We start from the raw sequence: 10,612 nt of genomic DNA, 5'->3' as shown, positions 1-10,612 counted from the left end.
ATGCTAAAGCTGAAACTCCAGTACTTTGGCCACCTCATGCAAAGAGTTGACTCATTGGAAAAGACTCTGATGCTGGGAGGGATTGCAGGCAGGAGGAGAAGGGGAAGACAGAGGATGAGATGGCTGGATGGCATCACTGACTCGATGGACGTGAGTCTGAGTGAACTCCGGGAGTTGGTGATGGACAGGGAGGCCTGGCGTGCTGCGATTCATGGGGTCGCAAAGAGTCGAACACAACTAAGCGACTGAACTGAACTGAAAGTAAGCTCAGGGGTTTCCTAGGTGGCGCAGTGGCCAACAGTCTGCCTAAAAATGCAGGAGATGCAGGAGACCCGGATTCAGACCCGGAAGATCCCCTGGAGTAGGAAATGGCAACTTACTCTAGTACTCTTGCCTGGAAAATTCCATGGACAGAGGCGCCTGGTGGGCTAAAAGAGCCATATTTTGAAAAGTTGTTGCAGAGAGAGATTCATAAAAGAGCCAGACACAATTTAGCGACTAAACAACAACAACAAAATATTATAGCTAAATTTCCAGGGATCTGGGATAACTGAGGGAGTGCTTACTCTGGACTGGTTGATGCAGGTTCCAGTTTTGGCTGCAGCCAGCTGTGGGACCTTGGACAAGGGAGTTTCACCTTCCTGACTCCCAGGTTTCTCCTGTATAAAATGTTAAGAGGGATAATTTCCAGGGCCCTTTCCAGCTGTCACATTCCTCACATCTATGATTCTGTGATTAAGTTCCTGAAAAGCTCAAGTACTGATAAAAGTGCCATTAAGTTCTGTATACTCAGCACTGGCAGCCGTCTGTTACCTGAGATACCTGGGCTGAGCTGTTATGGGTGCGGTTTGGGGGCAGGGTGTGTGGACAGGAAAGGCTCCTTGTCTGACAACTGAGTGTGTTCTGTAGATGATGGAAGACTGTATAGCAAGCCAGGATTCTCAGTGTCCTGAGATTCCTCTGATTTCTGGGCCATGGTGTATTGAGGCCGACCATCAAAGACAGTTTTCTAACAAGAGAACCTTGTGCAGTAAGTTCCTCAGGCAAGTGACAGGAGATAATTGAGATAGGGTTGAATGGGTCTCAGGCAGAGAAACTTAGGGACAGACCTATCTGGGTGATAAACTGGTTGACCCAAGAGGTCTCTCTGTCCATCATTCCTTGACCTCAGGTCAGAGTGATAGACAGGGCGGAGGCTACCAGGGCAGCTGGAGACACTCTTGCTCTGAAGTCCTGAGAAGAATAAGTGACTGTCCCACATGGGTTAGTCATTCACCTGCCTGAGGGCAGAGGGCCTCAAGCCTACAGTCTAGGATCTGCTGGGACATAATTTGGGCTACCAAGTCCTTGCCTTCAAGGAGGTGACTGCTCATTATAAAATCCTAAAACTAGGTTCTTAGAGGCTAATGCTGCACCAATTATGCCTACTGACCATCATCAAGTGCTTATTATATGCCAGGCTCTGGCCAAGAGCTTTTAGGCCCATTATGGTAAAGAGACTGAGTCTTTTTTTTTTAATACTCTTATTTATTTGGCTGTATCTAGTCTTAGTTGTAACATGGGATCTTTGATGTTCCTTATGTCATGCAGGATCTTCATTGTTGATTGTGGGATCTATTAATAATTCTCTGACCAAGGATCAAACCCAGGCCCCCTGCACTGGGAATGTGGAATCTTAGCCACTGGACCGCCAGGGAAGTCCCAAGAGACTGAGGGCCATCCATTATCTGTGTGACTATGGGGAAGTCACTTACTCTTTTTTTTTTTTTCTTTCATTTAAGTCTCTAAAACTGTATTATGATGATAATCTATGTAAAAGTGCAAAGAGACATAAAAACTTGTGATGACTGTTAAGTGCCAATGGAAGATGCAGGAACAAATGCACACAAAGCACTAGGCAAAGATGTATTCAGTACGTGATTATTTATACTGTGGGTTTCTCCATGTTCCTCTAGGCCAACACTGGCGGGTGTCCCTTTTTTGCTCTTGCATACTCATAGCCTAAAGCAGGGCCTGGAACACAGCAGGTGCTCAACACTCTACATGATCAAAGGCCCTCTCCACAAGGTTATGAGCATTTATGCATCACAAAATTCATAGTGTTTAATTAGGAGAAATGGACAAAAACATACTGTTAGTAGGAGACTTTAATGATCCCTTTGGCCAAGCAGCTAAAAAAAAAAAAAAGCAAAGGCACAGAAGGCCTGCTGCTACTGCTAAGTCACTTCAGTTGTATAGGACTCTGTGCGACCCCATAGACGGCAGCCCACCTGGCTCCCCAGTCCCTGGGATTCTCCAGGTAAGAACACTGGAGTGGGTTGCCATTTCCTTCTCCAACGCATGAAAGTGAAAAGTGAAAGTGAATTCGCTCAGTCGTGTCTGACCCTCAGCGACCCCATGGACTGCAGCCTACCAGGCTCCTCCGTCCATAGGATTTTCCAGGCAAGAGAACTGGAGTGGGGTGCCATTGCCTTCTCCACAGAAGGCCTAAGTAACATAATAAACACCAGGTCAAACTGAGATCATCACCTATCTCCAATTCTGAAGACAGAAAAACACCTTCTTTGAAGAGACCAAGGGGACACTGACAGAAACTGACTACAGAGAAATCTTTAATAAGTCTCCAAAAGGAAATGGTACTGATGACTTTGATTTCAATGCAGTGAAACTAGAAATTGAAGACAAAAATGAGAAACCATAAATCACTTTATGGGTCAAAGAGAATCTCAAAAGGGAAATTGCATGGTATCACTAAATGTTCTATTACCCAGGGTTACACAGCTAAGAGAGGAAAAGCTGAGATCGCTGCTATCTGGGACTCCTAACTAAGTCATTTAGCTACAGGTTTGCGAGCCAGATAAACCTCCCTGAGCCTCGGTTTCCCTTTGTCAAGTGGCCCCGAGGTCCCCCCCGCTGCTCAATTCGGGCTGCAGGTTTGAGGTGTCGTGGGGGAGGGGAGGGGAGCTTGCTAGAGGCGCGGGAACAACAACTCTCGGGACGTCCTCAGGGTGCGGGTGTTGAAAGGCGGCAGCAGAGGGCGCTGGGTCGCCGGCCTGGGTCCGCCTCTGCCATTGGTCGGGGCCCAGGCGCTGGGCTGGAGAGTTGGTGGAAAGTGACAAGTTGAGGGAGGCTGAGAGCAAGAGAGCCAGCGCGCAGAGCGGGAGGAGCCGCCGCGGCCGCCACGGAAGGAGCCCCGGGACGGCAGCCCCCGGGCGCAGGGCGCGCTGTTCTCAGAGTCCGCGCGGGCGAGACTCGCCCTTCGCGAGTGCAACCCCGACAACCCGCGACTGAACTGACTGTCCAGCCGCGGCGAGGCTGCAGCCAGAGGGCTGGGGAGGGACCGCGCTTACAGGGTCCTGAGCGGCCGGGCGAAGGCGAAGGAGCAGGTTAGACGGACAAAGAACTTCGCAGACGCCCCTGGCATCCTCCGGGGAGAGCGACCGGGACGAGGTGGCTGGGACCCCGGGCAGAACCCGTGGATGTTCTGCGCGCGGCCTGGGAGCCGCCGCCGCCGCCGCCGCCGCGAGAGGAGGAATGCACCGGCCGCGCCGCCGCGGGGCGCGCCCGCCGCTCCTGGCGCTGTTGGCCGCGCTGCTGCTGGCGGCGCGTGGGGCCACTGCCCAAGGTAAGAGGCGCATCGGCCAGTTTGCGGGCCCGTCCGGCCCCGCCCAACCTCCAGCCGGTTTGTCCGGCACTGGGTAGACGGGAAGCTCCGCGCGCGCCTCGGGGGGCGGCCGGCGTCCCGTCGGGTGACTCTCCAGCGCGACCTCAGGCGCCGGGGAGACAGGCGAGGATTCACCCGCGAACCTCGATGCGGGCCGGAGGTGCGCCCGGGACTTTTTTCCGGCGCCCAGCCTCAGTTGTCAGCGCTGACAGGAAGCGTGGAGGGGTTGGGGTTCGTGGGGCAATGGGATGCTTTTCGTCTCCCCATCTCTCGTTGGACCCCTAAATGAGCTTCAACTTTGTTCAAGTCCATCCTGCTCCCAAATCGCAGCGGTCCTGGAGAGCGTGGTCCAGAAGGGAGTTTGTATTTTCAGGGGTGCCTGCGAGAGTCTGTGTCGTCCGCAGGCCGACCCAAACAAAAGCTCTGTCCTCCTGGGGCTCGGGCGGCCTCGCATCTCCACGGTGCCCGACTCGCCGGGCTTCTGGAGGGTCACGATGGAGGCCACAACGTGTGTGCTGCCGGCGCCGCCACTTTGTGCAAAATGTGCTGTCAGAGGCGGCCTGCCGCTCCTAAGTGCACGTGTGTGTGTGTGTGTGTGTGTGTTACGAACAAGAGGGGAAAAGCCAGCTAATGCATACTTGATTTTGGTAATCTCCAAAGACAATCGCAACAGTTAGAGAAAGACTTCACCGAAAGCTCCGGCGTCTTAGTTCGCTGCGGGAAGCTGGGATCCTTGCTGAGTCTGAGCCGGTACACAATGAGAGGGAAGAGCCGGGCTGCGCCTGTGGAGACAACCGATTCATTCTTTGGAGGTTAGAGGGGGAAAGTTGATTAAAGTCTCCAGGGTCTTGGGCCTCACTTTTAACATGCATCCCTTGAGGGAGTACTGGAGCCCCTGAATTCTTCCCTCCCTCCCTCCCAGCCCCAACCTATGCTCTTTTATCATGCATCTTTCATTTTTAAGTTAACGCTGTGCTTTTAGGGAGAAAAAAGGCTCTGGGCTATTTAGCAGTTGAGGGGAAGAGATCTGTTCCCTACATGGACTATGACTGCAGAATTAGTTTGGACTAAAATCTAGCTAATATTTTTTCGTGGTAGAAAAACACACTCTGGAAGGAAGTTTTGTGTGAATTTTGATTTCTTAGAGATGACTTTGGGGAAGTGGGAACCACATTTTCCGAGGATGATTCTGAAACTGATCCTATAGTGTGGTTGTGCTAATCTGGAGACTCCTCCGGGGTAAATACAGCTCCTAATTGTAATTAAGATGTACATCAGCAGGGAGTGCACCTCCCTGATGAAAAATCCTAATGAAATGTAAACAGCTTGGTCACGTGGATGTTTGCTTCCTTGATGCCAAACATCTGGTTCCATGCCACACACCTGGGTGAAAAATAAAAAATGGGCCATACTGCCTACAACATTGTAAACAGTCGTGATGTCAGGTTGCAGGGCGAATTGAGGTGGAGATAACCAGGGTGATTCTAGCGAAGGCAAGGCTTCTAGTTTGGGGCCTTGACAATTTCAGTTATATTCTCTGTCTACTCCTTTCCTTCTGTATAACCTTTCGGCAATTGATGCTTTTAGATCATGGGGAAGGGGAAGAACCAAGGAGAGGACATGGGGGTCCAGTGTACCTTTCCTTCTTAATCTGCCTTTAAGTAAATGTCCAGAAAATCATTTTGTAATCATTGTAGACAATTGTAATGTAGACACTGTAATCATTGTAACAAAATTGTAAGCAGTCTCCCAAATTCTATCTTAAGCAGTCTCCCAAATTCTATCTTAACTGTCTACAAGCTTAAAAAACTTAAAATTTCTTACAAATTTATTGTTTCTTTGTTTAAAAAGTATAGAAGTTGCCACTTCTTTGGCCATGTCTTAGGTCCCATTTCTGTGGAACCTCCATTTGTATGAATTAAAATTGTTTCTTTTTCTCCCATTAAAGTTTATCTTTTCTTTTAAAAGAGTATTGCCTATCCTGAACTCTTCAATAATGAGCTAAAATCCGTTATTACTGTCTTATTTATTGTCTAATAAATCCCTTTCCATTTCTGTGAATGTTTGATCTTTTCTCTGGGGACAGATCTACTGGAACTCAGATTTATTCTTGTCTGATCCAAGATTCTCAAGGTAACTCAGCCAGAGACTCAGGAAATCAGCCTAAAGGGAGATATGTTTCATTTATTTATTTTAAAAAATGCTCAGCGTTTCTCCCACCACTTCTCTCTTTTGTTAGCCAGAAGTAGCAAACCTTTACATTTATTTTTTTCTGTCTGTTCATTGTTTTCTCCCCATCGACCTCTTACCAATCCAGAGCTAAAACTCTCTAAGAAATTGAAGCCTTGATAATTGTACCCAGAGTTCAGGGCATTTAGAACCCACTCTAGCCTCTCAGAGTCTTATAGATTCTGTGGTTTGGCTGCTTGGAGTCAGAGGGTGGTGGCCTGCTACTGTTTGCTGTCATTTTGTAAACTTTACAAAGCTGTTTTAATAGGTGCCTGTTCTGTCTGCTTATAGAATCAGAGTTTTTTGAGGGCAATAAGACTGTTAGCTTTCTAGTGAAAACACCGGGGACCAAGCTATTCAGCCCCATCATTATTGGAGACACCTGAAGATCTCCCTGGGGGAGCCACGTTGAGGCCCAGTTGACAAACAGTGTGGTCCCACTGCCTCTGGCAGTGTGTTGGGAATATTTAATTTCTAATATCAATTCAGTTTCCTTATGGCTGTACTGCTATTCTGATACCTGGGGTTATCGTCCTGATATTTGGTTAGGAGTCCTTTTACAGACTAAACTTTGGTCTGTATTTTCCTCTCCGTCTCCTACATGGCGAGCATAGGCCTCAAATTATACTTGAAAGTTTCTAAATGGTGTGTCACTTGCATCCATTAGTGTCCAAATTGGCTGTGGTTTGGTGGTGACCACATACCCTATTTAAAATATTTCTGAAAATTTTACCCAGCATCCTATGGAGAATGGAGGGCTTTGTAGACTATATGTATATATATGTGTGTGCTCAGTCACTCAGTCGTGTCCAACTCATTGCAACCCCATGGACTGTAGCCTGCCAGGCGCCACTGTCCAGGGGTTTTTCTAGGCGTGAATACTAGAGTGGGTAGCCATTCCCTTCTCCATGGCATCTTTCCGACCCAGGGATTGAACCCATGTCTCCTGCGTCTCCTGCATTGGCAGGCGGATTCTTTACCACTGAGCCACCTGGAATAGCCATCTGTGTGTATATATATACACACACACACACATACATATATGTATATCTATATAAATGACATATATACATATATAGTAAGGGTGGGCCATAGATTTTTGTTGAATGGAGAATAATCTCCTTGGGCATATATAAAGTTGTGTAATTTTAAAGTGGTATAATTTGCTTTTCCTAGTAAAAACTCAACATGGTATATTTTCAAGGATTTTTCCCTCTCTTTTCTCATCTTCTAATGTGAAGAGAGTGTGGTAGAACTTAACAGTTAATAGTTATAAGCACAGGTGTTGGAGTTAACAGAACCAGAATGGGTTTGAATCTTTTCTCTTATGCTTACTGGGTATGGTGATCAGTTTTTCTGAGCCCTACCTGAGTATATGAGATCTAAGTGAAACCCTGTATGGCAAGTACTGGAGAAGGGCACCCAGACTAGAGGGTCTTAAATTGGGGTACCTGAAATTAAGGCTATGCAAGCCCCCAGAAATAATACACAAAAGTTAACGTGAATTTTTATGGTTGTATGTTTCTAGCTATAATCTGACTTTTAAAGAAAACTATAATCCCCCAAAGATAGGAGCGTTGATTTGGAGTGTTTGATGCCTGGGGCAATGAGTTGCCTTCCTGGATAGGTTGCCAGGGATTGCCGGGGCTCCTGGGCCTTATCCCACATCTGCACAATCCATGGGGCCTCTATCTTGTCTCACTTTCTGCTTTCTCTCCCACCAGGCCGGCTGTTATTGGGCCTGAGAGAAGCTGATGAATGGTGCCAAATCCTTTGACCTCAACTAGGAATGTATTTGCCTGAACCCAAGCATTCCAAGATGCCTCTGTTTATACAATTTATTTAACAAACACTTGTATAATCCTTACAATAGGCCAGTCACCATTCTAAGCATTTTGCAAGTATTAACTCACTGAATCCTCACAACAGCCCCATGAGGAAGATGGTGTAATCAGCTCATTTTGATTTAGGCATAGAGAGGTTAAATTGCTTTGTTAAGGTCACATGGCTAGGAAATGGCCTTGCTGGCCTTACAGACCTTAAGAGTTCATGCTCTTATCTAACTGCTGCCCTGGACAGTCTTTCCTGCTTTAAGTCTTAAAATTTACACTCCTTTTATGTTATATAGTTGCCAAAGGGGCCATTCCCCAAGGTATTCTGAGAGTAGCAAAGGAACATTTTTTTTAGCTGTATCTAGGAGTTATAAGAAATGATTGTACTTGTGCCCGACTCTTTACAACCCCATGTGCTGTAGCCCACCAGGCTCCTCTGCCCGTGGTATTTTCCAGGCAAGAATACTGGAGGGGGCTGACATTTGTTCCTCCAGGGGATCTTCCTCACCCAGGAATCAAACCTATGTCTCCTGTGTCTCCCGCATTGCAGGCAGATTCTTTATCTGCTGAGCCATCAGAGAAGCCCATAAGAAATGATTGGAGACAGCCAATTTCAGTTTTCCTTCCTGTGCTGGAGTTCGCCAAGCCAGACCTGCTGTAATTCAGAGATAGGCCGGAAGGGCCTCGGATGGTCTGCACCTCTGATCAAGAGGAATTATATCATTGTAATGAACTGCAACTTGGATGCGGTTTGAGGAGTGTGTCTGGCAATTCCTTCCAACCAGCGATGAGATGTATTTTGATGAAGTGCCTGTATTTGCATCGTGGTGTACAACTTGGGGTGTAGGCTGAACAGGGGTGATTTATTAGAATGTTCTCTGGTGGGAGAGCTGGCTTGCTTGCTCCAAGTTCCCGATGTGAATTAGACCCTTGCAAATCCAGCCCCAGCTGGGAAACACTCAAGTCTCCGAGGTCTCTTTCTTGACACAAGAGCCTCAGCCTGGCCTTACCTAATCCCCGAGGTGTGTCGGGAGAGACTGTTCTGTAGACAGACGAAGAGAAAGGAATAGCCTTCTTTGAGTCTGAGAAATTTCTCTGGAGTTTAAGTGGGCGGTGGGGGGAGGATAATGGGGTGGGGGGAACTCTTCGAAATCCTTAACTAAATGCAGCTGCTTGTTACACGGAGCCTGACTTGCATGCCAGGAATATCTAAAAAGCTAACGAATACAAAATAAAAATAAACAGCAGTAAAAAGGCTCTCTCTTTGTTGCAGTAAGCTTGGTTGGGGTTTTCAGTTTGTTTAGGAATGGTATAATTGTGGCATCCACTTTATTTTGGTAGAGCAGTGAAACGTGGACTGATGTTATGTCATGGGGTGCTGCTACCACCTGAGCCTTTTCCTTCACACCTCCCCCTCAGAACGCCCAGGCACGGACAGCCACAGGGCCTGAGGCTCCAACTGGTGCCCCTGAGTGAATTACATTGAAAGAGGGCAGATAATTTAATGGGATAATGTTGGCAGGGCCAGCAAATTTCACACCCCATCTCTCACTAATAGAAAGGCAGTAGAAGGCTACAATATCCTCAGATGAAAAGGTTGTATAAAAAGGTTCTGCTTAACAGTAACTGTCTGACCATAAATAAGGTTCTGTAGAGTTTTGATCCAAAAGCTGTTATTAAATACTGATAAGCCAAGCCTCATAATGTTTGGCCTCCTTACATTTCCTTTTTTTTTTTTTCCTTCTCTCCATAGAACCATAGATTTCTTTTTTAAGAGGGGGAAGGGACCTAAAGATCAACCAGTCCAAACTGTTTATTTTTTCAAGTATTTCTATACAGAAAGGACCTTCTTTTATAGCCATTTAAAGAGGTGGTGTGGAGTAGCAGAAAAGGAATGGGGTTGGAACCTGAGAGACTAGGGTTTGAATTGGGGCTTTGCTGCTTGCTGGCTCTGTGAACTTGGGCAAAGTTCTTTGACCTTCTAAGTCTCGGTTTCTTTCTCTGCAAAATGGGGATAAGAGTAATATCCACCTTGTAGGCTTTTTGTGAGCATTAAAGGAGATAATTGATACAGAGCCTAGTAAACCTGTGTTAGCTGTTATCATTAGCAGGGGCTTGCTGGAGAAATCAGAACAAGTGGTTCCAAAACAATGATCATTATGCTGTGAGATAAACCAAGACTCAGCAGCAGTTTTTACAAGACGGTAGAACGCTTGAATGTTCAGTTTTACAGGGAGCATGTAGATACTCTAGATGTGAGCAGTCCCACACTAGTGCCGGGGATCCCAGAGGAGATGCCGCAGGGCAGCTTCGCAAAGCCTTAAAACAAAGACTTTTTTCAAAACAGTGAGCTCTTTGGGGAAGAGCAAGCCCTCCCTGGTGCTTGGTGTAATTCCAGAATCCTGCAATGGGGAATGTTACATTTCAGGGCCCTCTACTTGTAATCTGACCGTTTTTAGCTCCAATATCCAAATAATCTTGCTGAGCACAACTTGAAAGAGAAGGATAATGGCCAGAGGAAAGAATCCTGAGGTGCTCTGTTAGCCATTTAAAATTTCTAAGTACAAGAAAAAGAAGTTCACGTTTCCTAAAGAGAAAAGAGTAAAGAAATGTGTGGGAAGGGGGAGGGGAGATAAAAGGATTTCTAAAGATTCACACCGGGTTTGTGTGTTTTATTTGTATTTTTCAACAGTAAAGGGCTGGTCATTCAGTGCATTTCAACTAACATTTGTTATATATTTATTATGTGCAAGATACAGTGTTAGTGCTCAGGAATAAAACTTTATCCTTGCTGTCAAGGAGAGAAGAAAGAGGGACAGTCTTACTTTTTAAAGAACCTACTATGTGCTAGGCATAGTTCTTTATTGGTATTGGGTTTATATGTTCC

At 46.6% G+C, this 10,612-nt stretch overlaps 1 protein-coding gene and 1 long non-coding RNA gene across 2 annotated transcripts in view; one reads left to right on the top strand and one right to left on the bottom strand.

The window, feature by feature from the left end:
- The first annotated feature begins 545 nt into the window (after positions 1-545).
- Positions 546-10,612, top strand: part of ROR1 (receptor tyrosine kinase like orphan receptor 1) — a 466,632-nt gene continuing 456,565 nt past the window's right edge. Inside the window, exon 1 of the mRNA XM_055585619.1 lies at positions 546-3,625. Coding sequence (XP_055441594.1) covers positions 3,535-3,625 — 91 coding nt within the window. The 5' untranslated portion in view covers positions 546-3,534. The remainder of the gene's footprint in view (positions 3,626-10,612) is intronic.
- LOC129655331 (uncharacterized) lies at positions 4,257-6,084 on the bottom strand. The gene is made up of 2 exons (XR_008715901.1): positions 5,974-6,084; positions 4,257-4,446 (listed from the first exon to the last, which is right to left on the bottom strand). It is a non-coding gene; the product is annotated as an uncharacterized LOC129655331 (long non-coding RNA).

The sequence above is a fragment of the Bubalus kerabau genome, chromosome 6 (assembly GCF_029407905.1).
Source record: "Bubalus kerabau isolate K-KA32 ecotype Philippines breed swamp buffalo chromosome 6, PCC_UOA_SB_1v2, whole genome shotgun sequence".
Taxonomy (NCBI): Eukaryota; Metazoa; Chordata; class Mammalia; order Artiodactyla; family Bovidae; genus Bubalus; species Bubalus kerabau.
The sequence above is the reverse complement of the archived record's forward strand: the minus strand, read 5'-3'. Positions and strand labels throughout refer to the sequence as shown.